This window comes from Cimex lectularius, unplaced genomic scaffold (assembly GCF_000648675.2).
Source record: "Cimex lectularius strain Harlan isolate CLEC.00 unplaced genomic scaffold, Clec_2.1 scaffold247, whole genome shotgun sequence".
Classification (NCBI taxonomy): domain Eukaryota; kingdom Metazoa; phylum Arthropoda; class Insecta; order Hemiptera; family Cimicidae; genus Cimex; species Cimex lectularius.
In genome coordinates this window covers 661,029-683,075 of record NW_019393016.1, presented here as the reverse complement: position 1 = coordinate 683,075, position 22,047 = coordinate 661,029, and the positions used below count along the sequence as shown (strand labels likewise).

The 22,047-nt window shown below is 35.0% G+C and overlaps 1 protein-coding gene and 1 long non-coding RNA gene across 12 annotated transcripts in view; one reads left to right on the top strand and one right to left on the bottom strand.

Moving 5' to 3' along the window:
• Positions 1 to 1,692: 1,692 nt before the first annotated feature.
• Positions 1,693 to 20,578, bottom strand: LOC106669001 (PR domain zinc finger protein 1). Of its 5 annotated transcripts, none has more exons than XM_014398241.2 (10): positions 20,431 to 20,578; positions 9,243 to 9,352; positions 6,282 to 6,602; positions 6,052 to 6,093; positions 5,780 to 5,905; positions 5,576 to 5,702; positions 4,344 to 5,507; positions 4,043 to 4,271; positions 3,843 to 3,961; positions 1,693 to 3,760 (listed from the first exon to the last, which is right to left on the bottom strand). In XM_014398241.2, exons 2-10 carry the CDS (start codon positions 9,267 to 9,269, stop codon positions 3,630 to 3,632), a joined length of 2,286 nt encoding a protein of 761 aa, XP_014253727.1. In that variant the 5' UTR covers positions 9,270 to 9,352; positions 20,431 to 20,578; the 3' UTR covers positions 1,693 to 3,629. The 5 variants fall into 5 exon arrangements, with proteins under 5 accessions (XP_014253727.1, XP_014253724.1, XP_014253725.1 ...); XM_014398238.2 differs by lacking the exon at positions 20,431 to 20,578 and adding an exon at positions 11,363 to 11,603; XM_014398239.2 differs by lacking the exon at positions 20,431 to 20,578 and adding an exon at positions 10,622 to 10,710.
• Positions 10,665 to 22,047, top strand: part of LOC106669002 — a 59,452-nt gene continuing 48,069 nt past the window's right edge. For 5 of the 7 annotated variants that reach the window (XR_001340850.2, XR_002910837.1, XR_002910838.1 and 2 more), the window contains exons 1-2: positions 10,976 to 11,063; positions 20,577 to 20,763. This is a non-coding gene — a long non-coding RNA (uncharacterized LOC106669002). Of the gene's footprint in view, positions 10,755 to 10,891; positions 11,064 to 11,744; positions 11,966 to 20,576; positions 20,764 to 22,047 lie in introns of those variants that run through there. The other 2 variants (XR_002910840.1, XR_002910841.1) reach the window with 2 other exon arrangements.

Genomic DNA, 22,047 nt, shown 5'->3' with positions numbered 1-22,047 from the left:
TTCTTTTAACATGCAACCATTTCAGCAACTCGATCAGCTACTGACTCTCTGCTTTTGAATGATAAATGACTCTCATTTACCAACTACAAACACTAGACGTACAACACATATATACACATCAACTTATAAAAACAATGAAGTCTTGGTTAATTGGATATATTCATCAAAACCTAGACTAAAGAGATGAGTGTTTTCTCTGAAATTGGTCTTAGAAATACCTCTATACCAACTTTGATTGTATAAATATTTAACATATATTATCATGTTTCAAATAACGTCAAATAGATGAGATCATTAAAGAAACTAAAAACGGAAAAATCCAACAACTATTTAATTAACTTGGGCTAATGTGGTGATCTGATCGATTGTTTACGCCGCCATATTTGCCACAGTTTACAACCGCAATTTTCTCTAATGGGAAAAATATTTTTCAAATAAAATTTCTTCCAGCTGATACCCAAGTATATAATTAACAGTTGGATGTTTGAATGAAGTAGAATAACTGAGAAAAAGGATTATTCAGTCTATGTAGTTGTACTGGTCGTAATGATTACATGCCAAAAGTCAGTGAACAAAGACAGTTAAATTTATTACCAAAATTTTATATTATATGCAAATACAAACATTGTACATGGAAGATGTGTTATAAATAAATAATGGACTGGTTGCTCTTCTCGTTTCACTCTCAACTCGGATATGTTTTAAATCATAAGTTTCATACCATTTTTCTTAGCCTTTTTAATTATTAAGAATAGTTTCCTGATGAAGGGGTCATAGTCTTCGAAGGGTTGAGAAGTACATCAGTAATTATTTAGCTTTATAAAGAACGATTAAATAACAGCCAAGCAATTATGAAAAAAAGTTTCCTCGATGGTCATGATACTAGTATCATTTTACACAAAAATTACCAATTAATTTCCGAAAAGTTAAAACATTTAAATTTTTTCTAATATTTTTAAAATGGTCATAATCTGTAGGGTAAGTAAAAGGTTGAACATATATTTTTTAAATTAATCAATTGCTGTATTATTGTAAATTTGACTATAAATCACTAAAAATACTGTCCCAATTGTCTTGATTCCTGAAATAATTTATAGTTTTAATTACGATGTACATGAGCATTTACTTACCTTCATATTCTACACTCCAACCTTGTTTAATCTCCTTATTATTTACATGTTCGTAATTAGAAAATTGTATCCAATTAGGATGTTACATTAAAAAACATTTGGATGGAAAATTTTAAAATTGATTTTTTTACGAATACACCCGATCACGGTGTGGTCTTGATGAAAAAACAAATTCAGTTGATCCTGCCAAGCTTACGGACCTATTTTCATCAGGGTAAACTAATTTTAAATATGTTTACAGATTGACATACTTAAGTTTTTCATAGACGACATCACTTCAAATTTATTTGAATACCGCCTGAAGTTGGAACCGAGTCGGTCTTCAAAGAAATTTGAAATCGTCTGTGAAAAAAATTAATTATGTAAATCTGTAGACATATTTAAGATTGTTTTGCCCTGAGGATCGTAAAATAGGATAAAATTTGGCAGTAACAACTGAATTAGATTGTTCATCAAGACCCTACCGTGATCTAGAGTATTCGTGGATCGAAAAGTGGTCGATAAATCTAGCACTTAAAGTAAAGATTATGTTAATGTTAAAGGAGTTTAAAATTAACATCAATCCTTTTCCAAACTTTATAATTATATCTTCATAACTATACAGATTGGCTCAGTCGTGGAAACGTGTTCAGAAAAATATTTTATATAAGAGATAAAATAAATCATACTCAACAATCTTGTTTTTTCTTTTAAAATTATTCTTTACAGCACTGATAAAATAATCTATTTAAAAATAACCACCCTGGACTGAACTTTAAATTATGCTTACAACCAAAAGAGAAAGAGACAGTCCTTAATAAATAAAACTTTACAGAAAAAAAACAATAATTACACAATTGTGTTGGAAATGTCAACACCTATTAACAGATTTACAAAACAAAAGAAATACATTAACAGATTAAAAATATAATCGTAATGTAAAAATAAGAAGCTATATAAAACCTTTAACATTTTTACTTTTTTAAAGATTTCATACACCTTTTACAATAAATAACTAATCCCATTTTACAGTAATCATTTGAAACTTAAAAACAGAGAACAACTGTACAACAAATAATTTACAACTACACATATTGCAATGATGAGGCTGCAGATCTTCGTTTATCACATGGCAAACCTCAGCAACATCAAACAAAAGAAATAAAAATAGACACTGGTAGAGTTTGTGCTTTTAAAACAAATTAAGAAAAAAAAATAATATGGTTTATATTTACATACTCCAAATGGAAGTATTTGTGACATTTCCATCACACAATTCATGGGTTTTGAGCGTCCAAGATAGTTAAAAATTGACAGACACCCCGTTAATACTGATGTTTCCTGCGACTTGGTCGCGCTTTAAAAAGAAGAAATCGGTCCAACAATAAATATTACGAAGCAACGGAATTTCATAGACAGACATTCATGCAGACACTTAAGGCGGTTGAGATCAAATGTAAGTCCTCGCAAGCTAACACTGAAATCAAACAAAAACTAATTTCTTCTTTTTACAGGTTAGTCATACGGACAGATAAAGCTTAACCTTCCAAATGGATTTTGTACTAGGGATTTCATTTTTACATATGAGCACAGACACAAACGAACAGTTCAGCGACATATAAATATCAATTTGATTATAGTAGTAATTATAATTATAATTGAACTTTTTGATAAAATTAGCATCAGACATTTACAATTTACTAACAGTGAAATACATCGAAGTGTTTGAACACATTAACATTATCATTACATAGTTATATCAGAATATATTTTTGAGAAAAAATCATCAATTTAATTTTACTTTATTCTTAATGCCTGACATCAAATATAAAAAATGTTTCCATCGAGATCTTTATTGCTTACACATTTATTCAGTATATATAATATAAAAAATTCTAATCTGTTTTGGTACTTGAGGCCAAAAGGATGACATCAGTTGCAACAATGAAATATAAATTAGAGACAATAAATATATAATATATATATGTATATTATAAAATCTTATTAAAACTTATCACAGAAATCGGACATGTGCACGAGAGAAGGCGTTAAGGACTAGTGCCGCCTCGGCGAGCATTGAGCACATGTTCTCACAAGGAAGGGTTTTTGCGATTGTTTGTTAATTAACAACAAACAACAATTAATTTGTCACTTAATAACAATAACAACAATAATACAGGTGAAATTGGCATCCATTACCAGCACTTTATTTAAAACTGTCGAAATTCCGAAATTTGTGGTTTATAAAGTTTTTTGTTATATTTAAATCAAAAATTGTTTTTCCGATAGTTTTAAATAATAAGGCTTATTGACACATTGGCCAATAATTATTTTAAATAATAACAACAATCAACAGGTTCATATTTATAACGCAGTAGTTTGATAAAATTAGCATCCATTGTCGAACAGGATTTTTTTAACATTGAATTTTAACAAGCAAAATAAACAATCGCAAATACCCGACCTAGCTAGTGCACTCGAGTATTTAAATTAACATTAATTTTCTATTTAAATTGAAATCTATGTACACTCTATAATATGAGGCTGGGACGATTCTATAACAGTGGGCCTTTGTGTTTCCATTGGGATAGGACGTCCCATCTCGATAGATTCCCGAGAGTCAGTCTCGTGTTTCTCTTTTTCCACCGGGCCTGAAGAACAAAAATCGTAGTGTGATGTTAAACATTTGTAAAATGCGATTTGTTTAGTGGGCAAAAATTTTGTATTACTTACCCATATTGATGTCGGAATTTGGGTAATCGTAGTAATAGCCTGGTGGAGAGCCGGCTGCAGCAGCTAAAGCTAGTTCTTCATCGATGTTAGGTCTACAACTTGTAGTTTTCCAGTGTGTCCTACAAACGGAAGAAACCACGTTAATCATTTGTCGCGTTAGGCAACTGTCCTCAATTATGTATTAATTTGTCCGTTTTTACCTTAAACCTGATGCACTGATGTATTTCTTGTTACACCCTTGACAAGTGTATGGCCTTTCATTAGTATGTAGTCTTTTGTGCAGTTTTAGGTGAACAAATTGTGTGAACTTGGCCGGGCATAAGTCACATGCGTAAGGTTTCTGCCCTGAATGTAGCCTGAGATGTGTTTTCAGGTTGGACGTTGAGCTGAACCTTTTTTTGCATATCTCGCACTGGTGAGGTTTCTCCCCTTTAAAAATAACAAAAAAATCAGTAAAATGAATATATATGATAAATTATCAAAAATTCCAAATATATTTACCAGTATGCACAAGGTGGTGTTTTTGTAAATGCGCCAACTGCGTGAAACTCTTTGTACAGACGTTACATTTAAACGGCCTCTCGCCAGAATGTGTCCTAAGGTGAACTTTGAGATTGGACAGCTGGCCAAAAGTCTTATAACAAACGTTACATTCGTAATGCATTTTTCCATCTTTCTTCTTCAGAGGATAAGGAAGTGACCGGTAGCCTCTTGAAGTCCCGTTAGGGGATAGGGGACCGCGGTATTCGTCTATCGGTGCACCCTGAGGAGGATGCAAATAGGCCGTTGAACTGGATGGAGGTGAATATTGAGGAGGAGGCGTCGGGTAATGTGACTGGAAGTATTGATAATCGTAGCCTGGCGCAGGAGGCGGTGGCGAATACCTTCTTACCGGATTCAGCGTGGAATCAGGGCTAAGATTCCCATATCTGTGAGATTTCTTGTATGAATAAGCCATCTCGGTAGGGGAAGTAGGCGGAGGTGTGGCGGAATTTCGCCTTTCGCGAGATCTGAGAAGTATGTTCTCTAAGATGGATGTTTGCGGCATCTCGTAATACCTCCTTTGATCCAAAGATTCTTCAGGAACTTGAGCCACGGGTGGTGGAGAAGGACTGTTTTCTTTTGATTCTTTGCCGCTGTACGCTTTGCTCATCTTAATCTTAACTTTCCTATATTCGTTCCTGTCCATACCTTCGGGCTCTGCTTGCTGTAATGGCAAAGCTTCTGAAGTTGCTACCTCTTCAGGTATCGTTTCCATTGGTTGAACGCCTTGTTTTTTACTGAAATCCAACACATAGTTGTTGTCGCCGTCATCCGAATCAGAAGAGTGTTCAGGAGGTGTTAGAACTTCGTCGTGATATCCATGGGAATGGTATCCTTCATCGGATCTGACGGAACCGTCACCGATTTCCTTTTCTTTAGCCTCTTCTTCGTCCTCGTGCCTCGTCGGAGGACTAGCAGAGTCCTCTCTTTTCGGGGGGTGGTCCGTTGTATGAGGTACATCGTACTCGGGCGTGAAATTGTTGTTCAGCCTGTCAAAGTGATGGTCTTGCTTTTCAACCCTGGCTACTTCGCTTGTGCTCACTACAGTGGAAGAACTAACTTCGATCGTATCCGTCTTCTTATTATTCGTATTGGCCGGGACTGTCTGCTGAACTTGCTGTCCTAAAACCCAAGCACGGTTAATAAATGCGAACGAACGAACATAAAAAAATAACTAATTGTATGCGTACTTATTCTTTCGAGCATAAGTTCACCCGTCAGTGGGTAGTTCAGTCTCTCAGCAAATTCTCTGCAGTACCAAACCAAAAGCTCTTGGTTTGGCAAAATTGGTCTAATTGTATAAAAGTAAATACTCATCTGTGAACAATAGGTTTTATTACAAAAAAACAGATCAAATTAAATAAGAATAATATTGTCGTGTAACTTTACAATACCTTATACTGGCAAGCTATCAGGTTCTGCGATTCCGAAGAATATGCGGGATTGACATATCTCATCCAGTTTGATTTAGAAACGTCGTAACCATCAATGTAGTAAAATAGTTGATTTTCCTTATAAACCTGAAATATGATTTGCGGTTTAGAAACGCAATCAATGTTTACGAATAATAACAAAGTAGTTAATAAGTAAATCGGACATGCAGGTGTTAGAAGGAAAATGAGATTGTCATGTTGCCAAATAAGATGGAAAACATAGAAAAGCGTACCTTAGAAGGGTAATAATGAGCTCGTTCTTCTTTGATTTGCACCTGTGAGAGAGAAGAGATACGAAAGGGTGAATATGTGATTTTTGATAGGATTTCGTGTTAAAAGATTTACTCCGGTATTTACAACATAGGAGTTAGTGAGACCGTGCACCGAAGGTCAAAATAATTCGGCTCATCCTCCAAAGTCAGTTAGACCGTACCACCAAAATAAAAAGAAAGAATGAACCTACCCTCCAGAAGTATTTCCGGTTGGCCGTTGACGGGACGTCGTTCTTGGCGTAAACTTCACCGACGAGAGGACCGAATCGGGTACCCCTCGGGATATAGCTCGTGCTCCAGACGCCCATCACATCGCTCAGCGCCTGAGAAGGCCTGAGAACCAGGTTCCTCGGAAGTGAGGCCTCCGCCCTGTTGGGAACGTTCGGAGGTGGGCTCTGATCAAGGACGATGTAAACGGCATGCTTTTCGAATTCTTCCTCTTTCGTCGTCGCCGGGTCCCAAGCACCCCCGTCTACGCCACCGCTGCTTTCTTCCACCATCACCACCTGTTCCTGGAAACAATAGATATTTCAAATCCGTTAGAGAAATATCGGATGACCAATTCAAGTTGCATTACATTCAAAAAAATTTATCCAGTCGATTTAAATACTTGAACATCGCATGCTTAAATTATTTTAAGAATCGACAGAAAAAGCACGAGAGTCGAAGATTTTGATACGTTTTGTAGCGAATTGTATAAGTTCAAAAAAAAGTTTTTATGTAAAAATCAATTTTTTTAATTTTGTACCGTTTAATTAAACCAGATTGATCGTAAAGTAGCTTTTCCCACGCAATGTTAATAATATTTAACGTCGATTTTAAATAATACAAATTTTTCTTTTTTTTCATATTAATGTGCTTAATAAATGAGCAAAAAATAAATAAATTGAAAGAAAACATTTCCTTATTTGAGGGGTAAGGGGTAAAGCTTTGTCTGTGGTAAGGGTTGTTTGGGGGTTGGCGGGTTTATCGACAACACTACTACTCGAACCGAAGACATCGCGTGTCTAGACGACGAAGGTCGAGCGAAATCCATACGGCGAGTACAATTCCGGTCGATAAGGACGGGCCACACACTACTGACCCACATAAGGCGACCGTGCCATCTCACGGCGTCTATCTCAACCCTCTGTCCAAGACCCTTTGGTCCCGCCATTTGATGTTTCAATACAAAAATGTTCAATAAAAATTGATATTTTTAGATTTCTTAGGTGGAAAGTTAAGTTTGATAAAGCCTAACTACAAACTAGTAACTATCGCTTTTTGCTGGATCAATGTTTCAATCAATCAATCCTTGTTCAACATGTTATTGCTAATGAATGAATTATTTTAATATAGATTTAGGTTCCCATTTAATATACAAAACATAAATTTGAAACATGTATCCTTTCTATACACAGAGTAATTAATGGAATGATAATTTCCATAAATGAAAAGTTCATAAATTGTCAGAAAGATAAGGAAAAGAGTAACGTTATTATTTGCAGGATATGAGTCATTAGGTCTTCTCAAAAATTGGATCTATTAGTTATCTCATTCAGTTATGTCCACATGTAGTTCAGTTCGTTCTCGTGTTAAGAAATTTGTCTTCGTGGCAAAATCAGCAGGAGAACTGATGGCTAAAGAAGCCTATTTACACTTTACCACCCTGCGGTCTTCAAGATCTTCCACTTCGGTGTCCGTCTTCAAGTTTAAAAATTTCCCTCAGAAGGCCCGTATAACAGAGAAGTCGCAGACGGCGTTCGTTCGATCGCAGCCAACCCAGTCGGCGGACTATATCGACCCGTCTGAACCTACCCCAATACAGAATGTCTGGACCAAGCACATTTTCACTTTCTGGACCGCCCCCCGACGACTGGGCGGCTGCTGGAGCTGACACCTAGAACCCGGACTACACTTTTAGAAGCCATGTTCTTCTTGTAATTTTATGACAAGGCATCCTATCAAATAAGAAGAGAACCGATGTCGAATTGGTCATGAGAAACGATCAACAAGTTTAATTTTTCAGAAATTTAAGAAAATTTTACTTATTTTCCTATTTTTTGTAGTACATTTTTGGCCATTGTTATGATTTAAATTGTCTTTTCCAATATTATTCTTAAACTATTTAAAGCAAAAGATGTTTCTTCACGACTGCAAATATGATTTTCATTAATATACAACTGTTTGATTATCTTTTGTCAATAAATGATCATTCAGAAATTGTCAATAAAGTTATGATATGACTTATTTGGTTTTGGCAAATGCAATAATCAAACTTACATACACGCTTATTTTAATGACAAAATAAATAAAATAAAAGTGTTACAACCACACTAAAAAATTATCAAGATTATCATGTTTGATTTTAGATGTCTACTCGTCATTGAGGAAACCAAAAGAATTTCATTAAAAAAAACCTGTTTGCTTGGTATGAATGACATATTCAAATACTGTTTTTAGTAAAGATTTTCACAGCACTGTTTAACTAGTTCAACTTGTAAACACATTTAACGATATCTTATTAGTATATACGATAAACCCTTAAAAATTGATCACAACATTTAAAGATTCTTATTTGTACATTTTCATGTCGATTATAAATGAACCAAAATAAAATGTTATATATAAAGGTAAAATAAATTTAATTAAAACGAGAGGAAAAATTAAATAAAGATACCTGAACTGAACAATTATTTTTGTCTGTGACTCAAAAAAAAGCAAAAAAAAAAAATTGGCATCGTAACAGCGAATGTAATATATAAATATATTAAAGCTCTAGTAAATTTATATGATGTACTGTTACAGAAAACTAAAATTAGCCATTTTTTTTTTAACGATTAAGAGTGCATAATACTAAAATTCATATATTGGTTCAATGTCAAATGAAAATGAAAATTAAACTGAGAATACGTATTTCAATTGTTTTTATTATATGTTATAAAAGACGTTATAAAAAATTACCAATTTTAACCGGATCATTGAAATAGCTTATGAAAAGTTATCGTCGTATGAGCTAAAAATTTTCATATCATTATATAAAATATTTTTTGATGGCGATTTAATTTATTTCAAATTTTGAAATTTGTTTCAGGGTTGTTCGTACAGTGTACAATTCAATTAACCTTATAAGAAAAAGTAATTTCAAAAAATTATGTTAATGCTACACTTACTTGTCTTATCTTGTCTGGGTATTTCATTGCAGAGAATCTAAAGTTGCGTGCCAATGAATTTAGCCAGGAGGTGCACCCTGACCATTACAATCGTATCGCCAATCCCAAATCTGCATAAAAAAATGTTCACAATCAGTTCATAGGGGAATAGCAGTGTTAAAAATAGAACGGGGCCCAGTTTATGCTAAAACGCCTGGCAGGACCATCACGGCGGTTTAGCATCTAGAGCGCCGTGATATAAAATAATTTTTTGTATTTCAAAACTTATTTTACACACCTTTTTAATTTGAAATTATATGGAAATGTGTGTATCTCGGTTTTGATTTATTGGCCAATTCAATATCTTTTTCCTCTCCGATGTGTAAACGTCACCGTGCACCACCGTACAGAATAAGACGCAGAATATTTCAAAATTAACCTTTTGAGGAATATTAGGAATAGCGCGCCAGACTCAATATGGCGCCTGGCAAACATGGTGGGGACGGAATAATTTAATTAAACATTCCAATTTATAATATAAAATTCTTAAATATTTTTAACGACAACTTGCTGGCGAGTTGATACCTGAACGATTAAGATTAAGTTAAGATTAAGATTAACAACCACGGCGTATGGTGTGACATTTTGTGACTTTTGAACAACGCGCTTTAAACAATAATTTTCCTTTTATCGGTGGAAAAATATAAGCAAAATTTGTAATAGAAGATGAAACACGGAAGTAGGCTTGTTCTGCCAAAAGTGTCTGTGCCTGGCTCTTGTCCTTGGTTAAAGCTGTCAAAGTCTAAATTTAAAGTCAAAATGCACCGCCCCGGCAACAAGCCGACCTTGGTGCTAATCTGGGGCAAAATTGGCAGAACCAGGGGCTGAGACCCGTGAACGAATTGAGGGAGGCATTTGAAATCTTCCTGTTTCGCAATCTGAGCCTAGACTAGTTAGAAAGTGCATTTCTCGTCGATTATAAACGCTCGCGCCCTTGACTGCACTATTTACAGACCCAGTTGGAACGCTGTCAAACAAACGCAAACACAATCTAAATCTTTCAAGGTTCTCATTAAAAACCACGATTTTTTAAACGAAAAGAAGAATATCTAACTAATATTTCTTATGTAAACTAAAAAAATAATAAATTGATTATATTACATATAAAATATGTACAAGTTTTTTAAACAGAATTATTACGAGTTTTAAGTTGTTGTTATTACAAATTAAGCAAATTTGAACAGAATTTATCTCAAATTGTGTGTTGTTTAGACATTCATAAACAGATTTACTGTTTTATTTATGTCAATCCTTATCAAGAATAGGGCGTTTTATGTGTAAAAATTGGTGACTTGTAATAAAATTACAATACTTTAGTTAGTTAAAATTGAATTACTTACATAAAAATGTAGAAAAATTGTTACAAAAGGTCACTTTCGCTGTCTACCCTCTCGGAACACTACTAACCTACTGAGAAGAAAATCAAAATGGAGGACATTGCTGCTCAATTGCTATGACCAGGAATACTCGAAGGTTTGTCTTTATACAATATATTCTTTTTATACACTATTGAACACACTAATTATGAGCGGTTTGTATGGAAATTATGATAATTCTGTAAAACCCTGTTTTTCTTATGAATAATCCTGTTGTTATGGTCTGAACCATAGGCGGATTCGACGCAGACCAGTCGATGGCGCTAACTTTCAACCTTGAAAATCCTCACTTGGAAACTCTTTATGGCCGTGTTTGAAAAACAATGCCTAAGAGAGGGCCCGCATTTCTTTTTTTCGCGAGGCATTTCACACAGGGGTGGTGCACCCTTCATCGACACTTCGGCACGTAAGTCACTTTCATTTTTGTTAACCTACTATCTAAGAAATAGGACAGGTGACGTCAAATTTACGAATCGATGTTATCCTTGGCTTACTGTATCAGTTTGAAAATGTATTTCAAAGTTTGTGTTTATTATTTTTTATTTTATTTTATCCTAACTGATGAAGGAATTATAATTTTATATATTGTAACCATTTTAAATTCCCATGAGAATGTTGTGAATTTATTTTTAGCTTTTTGAGAGATTGAAGCTCGAAAAACTTAAAATAATTTTTTTTCCTCATTTAAAAAGTGAAGAAGCTTACCTGAGAGGGTTGTTGTGTATGTCCGACCTACCCTAACACTGGATGCATCCGGAATTCTGTCTGTATGCCTGTGCAGTTCCGCATGCGCTCGACTTGGCGACGAGAAATCGAGTCCGGGGAGGGCATCGACCCCTCGTTAGTACCCGAAAGGTGCCCCGGCCGTTCGCACTCTCGTACCCGTACCCGGGGGTTTTCGGGACCCGTCCGCCTGCGACAAGGCGTTAACGGCTCGGCTCGACGTTAACTGCCAGGACGCCGTTATCGATCTCGGTATCGCTAAGTTTTTTCGAAGATAACAAGAAAGTGGGGTGGGGAGTTGCACTTGCGCGAATGCACCTCCGGGAGATGTAAGTGCATTTCTGGGAGAGATCCCCCAAGCGACGTCATCGACCTACAACCGGCTCTCCATTCAGAAAGGCCTACTTTACTACGCTAACGGTCAATGAACTCCTGCCCCTCCCTTTATAAACAAAACCCTAACCACCCCCAATCTGCCCTTAACCCTCAACCCGGAAACAGGGAGAACCTGGTTTAGTTATCAAAGAAATTGTACATACATCATATTTTTACAGCTTGAACACCAGTCAACCTTATCGTGTCACTGTAAGTAACATTTACATTATATTAAAATAACGTACATTATCCAATTCTCGTATTCATTCATCCACTATCAATAATGATAAAAATTATTCTTAACATATACCACAACTCAATGCTTAAGTCTGTTGAATCAAAAATAATGACCATATCTTGCTTCAAATAATAAAGCTTGTTTTTATTACAGTAAGATAACCAAAAGAATAACTAATATTTATCGAATGATCGGAAAGCAGTTCATTTTAATACAGTGCAAATTTTAAAAAATAAAGTATAAACTGGCTTATATGAAAGATTTCTACAGTGTGAAGAAATCTTGGTTGATTGTTTTACCATTTAATGTTCTCCTTAAAAATATATAAAGTAAATGTGTGAAAATAATCCAAAAACAAGAAAAATCAATTCTATACAACATTTTGTCATTTAAATTTTTTTAAAAGCTCTAGTTTAAATCGATTTATAGTTACATTATGAGTTATAAAAATGCATGAAGTTTTATTACAATAACTGGAATAATAGCTTCCCCCTTTTATTCTCTGTTTGCTCTAAAGTTGAACCGCCGGCGGGTCGTTCACCCCACTATTTATAAACACGACCCTAACCAACCCCAATGAGTTCCACCGTCGCCCACTTCACCGCCACCCCCTATCCGGCAATAAAACGCCCCACGAAAAATCTTTATTAAATATAAAAACTAGATAAAATCGTGTGTCGTATAAACTTTTAATTAAAAGTAAGATCGGCGTGTAGAATTTGATGAAATTCATTCAGGTGTTGTACGACTTTACTCATAGACACTTCTGACCCTAGGGGTAAGAAAAAGTCGGACAATTCCGCGGAAATTAACTTCTTCTGAGAAAGTAAGCTCGAATGAACGCGATATAGGCAGTTGAAGAGGGGGCACTGAGGAGAAGTGTTCCGTCCTACATAATTCGCGGTCCCGAGTTCGTCGATCCCAGGTGAGAACCCCTGGACGGCCTTTGAAAAATAAATAATTTAATTATTCTCAAATCTTTCTAATGACATTGCTATTATTCTATTTGATAAAAATAATGATAAAAACATAAAAACAACAGCTAAACTAGACCTTTAACTAATAATTTCAACCGATCTACTTCATTTCTATTAAACGTTGTTTTTTATTGTTGTCATTACTATTATTGTTTTATGCCAATATATGACATCTCATTGTATCGAGATGAAAGTAAAGTTAAGCAAGTTAAGTGTGTTAGAGACAGGAAAGTGGGGTGCGGTCAACGACCTGCTCTCTCTCCCCTCAATCGATTCCTTTTCGGGGCAGTGAATAATTTTTTGGTACTGACATATCACATACATAATATATGTACCATTACAATACGTATTTTCGTTAATATTGAACGGAAAAAGTATGAGAACTTCGTCAGGTAAAGTGTATACAAGTGTATGATAAGCGGGTACATTTCATTACAAATTAAACCAGACTTATTGTGTTTATTCTAAAATATATAAAAAATGAAGATTGTAAGTTTAATTTTGAATCTTTTTATAATTATATTTGAAAAAATTGTTTCTAATAATAAACATAACCCAAAATATTTTAAAAGTCACATTAGTAAGCAAGAACTTTCTTTAAGTAAATAATTTAAGCAGTTGAATTCATGCTTTCTCAATATAAAATCATAGCATTGCAATTTTGAAACTTAAAATAGTCTTAGTAGTAATAGAATGTACACGATAAAATTTACTTTGAACCAGTTTAAAAAATATTTTTTTGTCAATTATCAATGCAATACCTGTGTCTCCAATTTTTACTGGTTGACGCATGGACACATACTTTTGGGCTGCAGTAAAAGGTTGCTTGATGTGTCCCACCTAATTAACCGGTGCAATTCCTTGAGTCTATATAGAGAGCGCGCAGGAATGCCACCAGATTTGAGAATTGTGCTTGAGCACGGCAGCGAGAATCTTTAGGTCCCCTGTTTCACTTCTTGGAGGAAACGGGGTTGTTCTATTTGTATATAGTAATAATAGTTGCGTATAGCCAATTTGTGTTGAGAGTGAATGTATTTATTAGCGTGAATGTTCTCATTAGCGTGGACGTGTGATGTGAGAGGGTCGATGGCGAAATACCGAGTACCCAATCGAACCTCAATTAGGTTAGTTGTTTAGTGTGGTTAAGGATGATGGTGGAATATCGAGTATTCCACCACCCTAATTGAATGAATAGGAATTGAATGCGTTGAGCGCTGAATTGACCTAGGTGTTGACAGCACCCTCCGAACCTCAATCTCGGTGGATGGACGGATGGGACTGCGGTCTGCAGTGTACTCGGGGTGGGTGATTCTCGAGTATGCCGGCAGTTTACTGTAAATAGCAAAAGCTGGAATTGACGGTGGACTCCGAAAGTAAGCTCAACTCACTACATGTTTGTATGAATGTACGTACGTACACGTGCGTTTTTGAGCCTATATAAATCGAAATCAAAGGGTTAAGGCACTATGGAGTGTGCTGTTAAAATCAAAGTTACAAATCAATTAATAAAAAAACTAACCTAACATAATGCTTTGACCATAAATCGTTGTTTTGATAAATGACATAAATTCCATTATTTTGGTTGGACATGAATAAACAAACATTGAGCAGTTGGATTGACTGTAACCAGACAGTAGTAGCCTTTATACCTATAAATATTGACTTTTATTGTTATATTAATCCAAAAACAGTTGAAAATGAAAAGAATTGTCAAAATCAGTGCGTCGTAGATAAGACCAGAAACTTCTAGACCAAGGGACCATGGCCGTAATGGGGACACAAGTTCATTGGGTCATAAGAGGGGATGGCCCCATTCCTAGTCCACCTTACTTATGCTCCCTGATGTAACAGGACCCGAGGAGGGTCGTCGCCCTCGGGCTCTCTCCAAAATCTGGAATATGATTTTATTCCGGATGAAAATTCAACAGAGAAAGAATCTACTTGTAATCCCATCAGATTGTACCAACAGTGGACGGTTTCTGATTATGAACCCCATACGGGTTACTGACCCTTGTAGTATGACCTAAAAAATTGGCGCTACTTTTTTTCTTGTAATTTTCTGTTAATATTTGTGCGAGGGTTCTAAACCTATAATGGCACAAGACACATAAGTTATGAAAAGTGCACTTCCTATATCAACTCACCTTGACCATTACGTTTGTAAATATTTGTTCTCATTAACAATTAAAAAAATCTCTTAAGGCATATTCACAGCATTTAAAACATTTTAAATGTTTAATGATTCGTTGTATAAAACGACATCAATAGGCAATCAAAATAACATCAATTTTGAAGCTAAAGTTATAATTCATTGAATTTAAAAAGATCCTCATAATCAATTCTTACAAGTCCAGATTTCATAAATGGCCTTTACCAAAAATTACATGTGCTAATCAAAACAATAAAAGTTAAACATGTTTGTTATAAGCTGGCCTTAACATTAAACTTGTGTCTTGAGAAGTCGAGGAGGTCGATGGCCTCAGGCGTGCTGACCTACAAAATCAGTTCCGAAGACATTTTATTCTCTACAATACATTCTATTCCAGATTTTACTTTTTCACCTTAAAATCAAGGCAACGATTAAGAAATCCTTCAAGCTTTGTTTGATGATGGCTATGTATTCTGTGAGGGATCTATTTCCTCGTCGGTGGCCAAGAGGTCATTGAACTCCAGTGTCCTGGCCTACAAAATCATTCCCTCTGACTCTCCATCTTCGTCTAAGAAGTATTTTTTTTATTCTTCAAGTAACGTTCAAATCTTGCATTCACTGAAATTTAATATTTATTTCAAGAAATCCTGTGCCAAGAAGGAATTCTTTACTTAGTTGTATTTTCAGGTTGTTGACCTAATGTGTGATGGCCTAAAAAATCAGTTCCTCAGTCGCTCTTTCTAACCTGAACGCATTTACCCTAACCAAAAAATATTCTTATTTAATTCTTAAGCCCTAATTTCTCTGTAGTCTTTTATTTGTCTCTGTTTTTTTCTCTGAGGAAATGAAGTTTAGTCAAATAAAAAAAACTTTCTTCTGAATCACTGTTTCGGTTCCTTCAGGTTATTGACCTCCAGAGTCATGGCCTACAAAATAACCACCTCGGCCTCCCTTTCTCATTTGCAGAATCTCAAAGAATCAGAAAACCTTAGGAACTGGCCCTGTTGTATAGATGACTATGTCTTAAATAATTCAAACGGGACTTTTCTATACTTTGGGCATTGCGCTTCAGCTTAGTGAAAGGGTTTATCAAGGAGAAGATCAGCGACCTCCGGACCTTTGATGACAACAAATGCATTTATCAGATAATTTAAACCCTATCTGAAATATTAGCATAACCTTCACTTTTAAACTAAAAATTTAGATTATCAGATGTAATAATGATAATGTTTTGAATTTTTGTGGGCTTTCTAAGCTGACTATTTTTGTATCGCCAGACGGTCTTTTATAGCTCTTCGCCATGACTATCTTATGCATTGCTAGTCAGTAGTTTAAAAATAATACTAAAATTTCGCTATTTACCTGAAAAATTACCCTTTATTGTTTTACAGGTCCTTTACAAAAAACATGTTCTCATAGGGTTTATATAAGTGTCAGGAAACTTTTTGAGTTGTTGTTGGTACGATTTTCATGTTTGTTCATGTGTATCAAAAATCGATTGTTGACCATCATATGTGGAACTTATAAAACTAGGAAGAAAAGAAACAGGAAGGAAGGTCATCGACCTCTTTGACATTATGGCCTACAAAATCAGTTCAACCGCACTTTCTTCTAGGGTGTCAAGCGCGTGTAAAAGTGTAAAACAGCCGCCGGGCACGACAACAAACGTCTTTTGTTGTATTTTTATAAATAATTATTGGAAAATTATCACGGTGTATATTGATCAGGGGAGAAATCCAACGTCCGGGTCTTTTGTTTTTCTAGGTGTCACGTTCCAAATTTAGGTAATGTAAAAACTCACATGTTTTAGGCAAAAATTTTCGATCATTACAAATTGTTCTCTACGTAGGCGGCCCAGTGAAACACTTATTGGGACTTTCTTCCTTTCCAGGAGGACCTCTTTGAGCTGCGCCCTCTATCTTCGTCCGCGGAACTTAGGAACGAGAATGTTCTTTCAATTTGAAAAGTTTAACATTTTGAAAATATTGTTAAAAGAGTCTGGTAAATTCTTTGATCATAAAATTTAAACTGGTCATTATTTGGTAAATTATGAGGTATAAATGGCATGCAAAAAACTTTAGCTTTCATAAAATACGTTTGTAAAGGATGTTTAAAATCAACTAAAGCATTATCACCAGTTTCTTCATAATGGTTCCTTTTTTCTTAACCCGAGACTAATTGATACATAAAACATACACTTTTTTCGATTACTCAACCGAAAACAAGTAAAAACCGGGAAGACTTAATTAACATGGAGTTTGTAAATATGTTCAACTTAAGTTAATGTAGTTACATTTTTCACTATTTTAATAAAATTTATAGTTTTTAAATCGTGTTTAATTTTATAGTTTAATCAATTCGGCACGATAAAATTTTTTTGAATAGAAATTTACAATTATAATCCTTTTCCTATTGCATAAATAATTAATATACAATACGATTTAACATTAAGAAAAGAAGAACGGTAATAAATATAAAGAACGAACTAAATTTTTTTTGGTATCAAGAATTATGTCAATCATCAAGCATTTCAATTTTCAAGTATAAGTGTTAATGTGCTTCGAATAAAGTAAATAACAGATAGAACAAATTAACTAAAATGGCGGATTTTTGTTCCTTTCGTTTCTTTTAAATGAAAATTAACATATTATCTATTGTGTTTAAATTATTAAAAAATGTTCCATGCGTCTATACACAATAATGTGTTTTAATAAAATTTGTATAGTAGGAAGATTGGAAATGAAAAATAGTTTATATCTAAATTATATAGACATCGATATATGTCTCTAAGATTTATCAAAAAGGGAGTTTGACAATAATATTTTTGTTTTCTCAGTAGATTTAAAATTGAGGAATAAATAAATAAACGTGGTTGAGATATTTCCCTCATTCCACGCTCAATTTTAATTAAAGCGCATATTGTCTTTTTCTAAATTATTTTTAATTCATTGTAGACTTGACATAACGCCTAAATTTTTCAACGGTTGAGGCTGAATATCGTTTAAAATGTTTTACCTATGGAAAAAAATCCTTGGACAATAAGTTGCGATGGAATTTTCGGTATCGGTATTTCCATTGGAGGAAATCGGGAGACACTGAGGTCAACCCCCTGTTATCAGGGTAAACACATGTATGACCCGGGCTGGCATTGCGGGGCTGTAAAGAGTCAGGTGTACAGGCCGTACGAGGGGGGAGCAGAACTGTGTCAAGTGCAGGTTACCGTTATGGGACAATGACCCTCACCAAGCGCCCTCTGCACAGCATCCGAGGAACAACTGTTTTACTTCCGCGAAACGAAGAACAACCTTCACCTTCCGCAGCTGGCCAGAGGCCATCTCCCTGGTGTTTTTCGATTCCACAATTTTTCACGGCGGTAAACCACCGATTTTGAGAGAAAGGTCATTTTTCTTTCGCCCGCGGACAGTTTTTTAAGGGGTCATTAACCAGGACGTCCATGTAGGTGCCCGGATAAGTAGTCGGTATGCAAATTGACATAAATATTCATAAGAATTTAACTCAACCTACCGTCCTTCCCTTTCTTACAGTATAGCAGTATTTACAACAAATATCTCCTGGAGTAAGAAAGTACGAGCACTGTTTTTGCCTTAATGGCAAAATATATGATTGCCTGGGTGGATGGAAAAATAGCCGGGGTGAAAAATACAGCCGGTACGCCCTGTAATTCCCGACCCTTTCTACCGAAAGTGAAAAGTTTTGCGAAATTTATAGTTTTATTGCGAAACGGATCGTAAAGTCGGCTCTTTTGGCCTGGGAACGTTGAACCCAACGGGGTGGTTGTAGTATATCGATCCGTCCTGACCCACCCCAACGCAGAGATTGAAAACCGTCGGACGCTTTGAAAATTGTTCTCATGTTGGGTTAAAAAAACATCCCCATGTACCGTTAGGCCCATCTCATCTCAGGTATGTTTTCAACAAGTAGGCAGATGTTTCAGGGCTAAGACAACGTCTCTGGACCAATTGTAAAAACCCAGATAGTCACGTATAAGACGAATCAGTCGAAAAGCTGAGCCTAGGTGCAGGCTAGAGAGAATGTCGGGGGCAATGACTCCGCGACCTAAAGTAAGGTCGCGCTCCGTTCACCGTAACCTTCATAAATAAAAAAAGCCATATCAACTCTGGTTTACCTGCGAATCATTTCTGGAAAGATGCTACCTCTTTTGAATATAAATACCAAATCGAGAATGTTTTGAAAACACAGCCTTCGAGAAAGAATTGGAAAAGAACTCGCGGAGATGACAAGAATGCCGAAATCCGGCCGATGACCTGCTGGGTGAACGCCCTTTACGCGGGCCCCACCTTCTCACTTTCCGACTTTGACTGCCCTTTTGCAATTTTTGCACGGAACACTTCTTTACCTCGGAAGAAGGCGGGGGTCTTGCGAAAAAAAGAAAGAACCCCCCGGAAGCCAACCCCTTTTGGTAGAACTTCCTAGAGACTATGTCGGCGTTAACGTCAACATATACGCTGTTTTGCGCATTATTCAAAACAAATTAACTATTAAAAACAAAATTGTATATTGTACACAAGGATGTAGAATTGTAATATTGTATACTATTGAGTGTATTGTGGTCAATCGCAAGCTGACTAAAAATATGTTCACATTCAAACCATTTTATGCAAAACTATATCAAGTCCATGATGTCATCTTTTCAGAGAAGATACAGCGCCATAGATAAACAAGTTCTTTATATGAAAATAAGTCTTAACCAAAGTTTTGGAGATATTTTTTATCTGTTGACAACATTCTGTTTCTTTAGACTGCTAGAATACGTACAATGGTCGACCCGATGGACATCCTATTTCCAAACATAATCCACCTAAGAAAATAAAAACATATATACTTTGTTTTGACGAACTTCTTGACACAAAAGAAAATCTACTTTCAGAACGATTTCCGCCTGACATTCCTAATATTCGATACCATGCTTTGCAAAGGGAAAATACAGGCGGATTGGAAGCACAAGCTAGAAGATCGAAGAGGCACGGGGCCGAGGAAAGTTGAGGCTGTTGAACCAAGGAATGCCACAATACAAGTTATAGGTCGCCTCGCACGACCCCCTTACTTCCGCATCATATCCAAGGACATAATATCCTTTTCGTAATATATAAATTTGTAATTTAATTAAATCTGATTTTCATGCATCAATTAAAAAAATTTTAAAAAAAAATCAAATAAAGTGTATTTTGTTTATAAAACATGGGAAGAGTGTTTACCTGTTTTTCTATATTTTATGAAAACTTAATTAAAAAAAGAAAAAAAATGAAATGTAAAAATAATGTTTACTAACCTCAGTGTTTTTTATCAGCTTGGTTAAAAATAAATCTTTTTCTCAAAATTGCCAATAAAATCCTGGGACAGGAGATGATTTCCAAAGTCTGCAATATGCGTTCCACTAAGAATTATTCCTTTCTTAAAGTTGTGTTTTGCCTTCAGATCACAACACAAACACCACTCCACAACCACACACGACTGCCTTTCAGCTTCGACTGGTACTGACTGATTCGAAAATTGGTGTTTGGAAGGGAGCTTAAGCAGGAGGAGGATGGCCGTGAGAGGGCGCTGCTTCGGCCACAACGGGACCAAACAGGGTCGACGAACTCGACAGAACGGCTAAGCCCAGGTAGGAAGGCCCAAGGAGTTTCAATCCCAGGTAGTATAACTCATAACCACTCCGGAAAACAATTAAAAAATTATAAAGGAAGGTGGTCAAAGAGACGATTTTTTCTGAAATATCTCCCATGATGCTTTGATTTAAAGCTTGTTTATTACAGCAAGTTCACGAGCAAATATATAACTATATAAAAATAACCAGACTTTCATTTGGACCTATATAAATTGGAAGAAAACTACCTGAAAGTAACAGGTAATTGTTCTCTAAAAATGAATGCAAAAGTTTATTATTTTGTTATACCCAGTACCAATTTTTACTCCAGGTTCAAAAGCAAGTGGGTAAGAATATTGTGGTGACTTTTTTTAGTATTAAAAACGTATAAAAATTTGACTGAATTAAAATGTTTAGGTCAGTCTCAAAGTTTTGTGCATTACTCATTTCAAGACAATCTCAATTCAAAATTAAACATTATATATTCATTATTATTATATATTGATTTAATCAGGAATAAATTTTTAAAAAATTATCTTTTAGTAAGCAAACAACACTAAATTGTTCTGTAAATATTACAAAAAAGTTCCAGTATGGTGTAAAGTTAATATTTAAATTTCTGCTCAATGTTCAAAAACGAGTATATAATAAATGTGATTCAAGCTAATCACTGAAAATTTACGGGCGAAAAAGCTCAAATGGTGAAGGGTTAACCAATATCCCTACCAGAGTTTTTGGGCATACCGTCTACACAGTGCCCAAATAAATGGACTTAAATGTTCACGCAGACTAGAATTTAGGAGTTTAACATCTAATAATCATTTGCATCAAGTAAAGAATTTTTATAGTGTAAAAAAATAATAGGTAAAATTTACTGACACGAGAGTAACGGCAATAAATTTTTTAACATTTGTTCGTGAATAATCAATTTTTCGATCAAAAGGTTTAAAATTTTTGTTTATTCTATACCATTGTTATAAATTGAATTTTTATGTGTAATATTTCAAAATTGACTTATTTAGGTTAAAAAATATCAAATAGAAATTGATTTTTAATTTTGGACAAAGTTTTTAGAATTTTGTTAAATTATATGAATGGACATGTTTTAAGTCTCATATTCATGATACTTTGTATGCTTGAGCATATTTCGTTGTTTCTGTAACTTCATTTCAGAATTTTGAGCATTCAATTTTTTTATTCGATCACCACCTCCTCGAACACATCCATAACAAACAATAATCTATATACATATATAAGTGAATTTTCGTATGTATGTTAATCGTAAAAACCGATTTCGGTGAA

Coding starts and splice junctions, on each gene's coding strand:
- LOC106669001 (XM_014398241.2), bottom strand. CDS start 9,269: ATGAAATACCCAGACAAGATAAGACAA. Junction 3,962..4,042: donor ATCAGTGCATCAGGTTTAAG/GTAAAAACGGAC, acceptor TTCCGTTTGTAG/GACACACTGGAAAACTACAA. Junction 3,761..3,842: donor AAATTCCGACATCAATATGG/GTAAGTAATACA, acceptor TTTGTTCTTCAG/GCCCGGTGGAAAAAGAGAAA.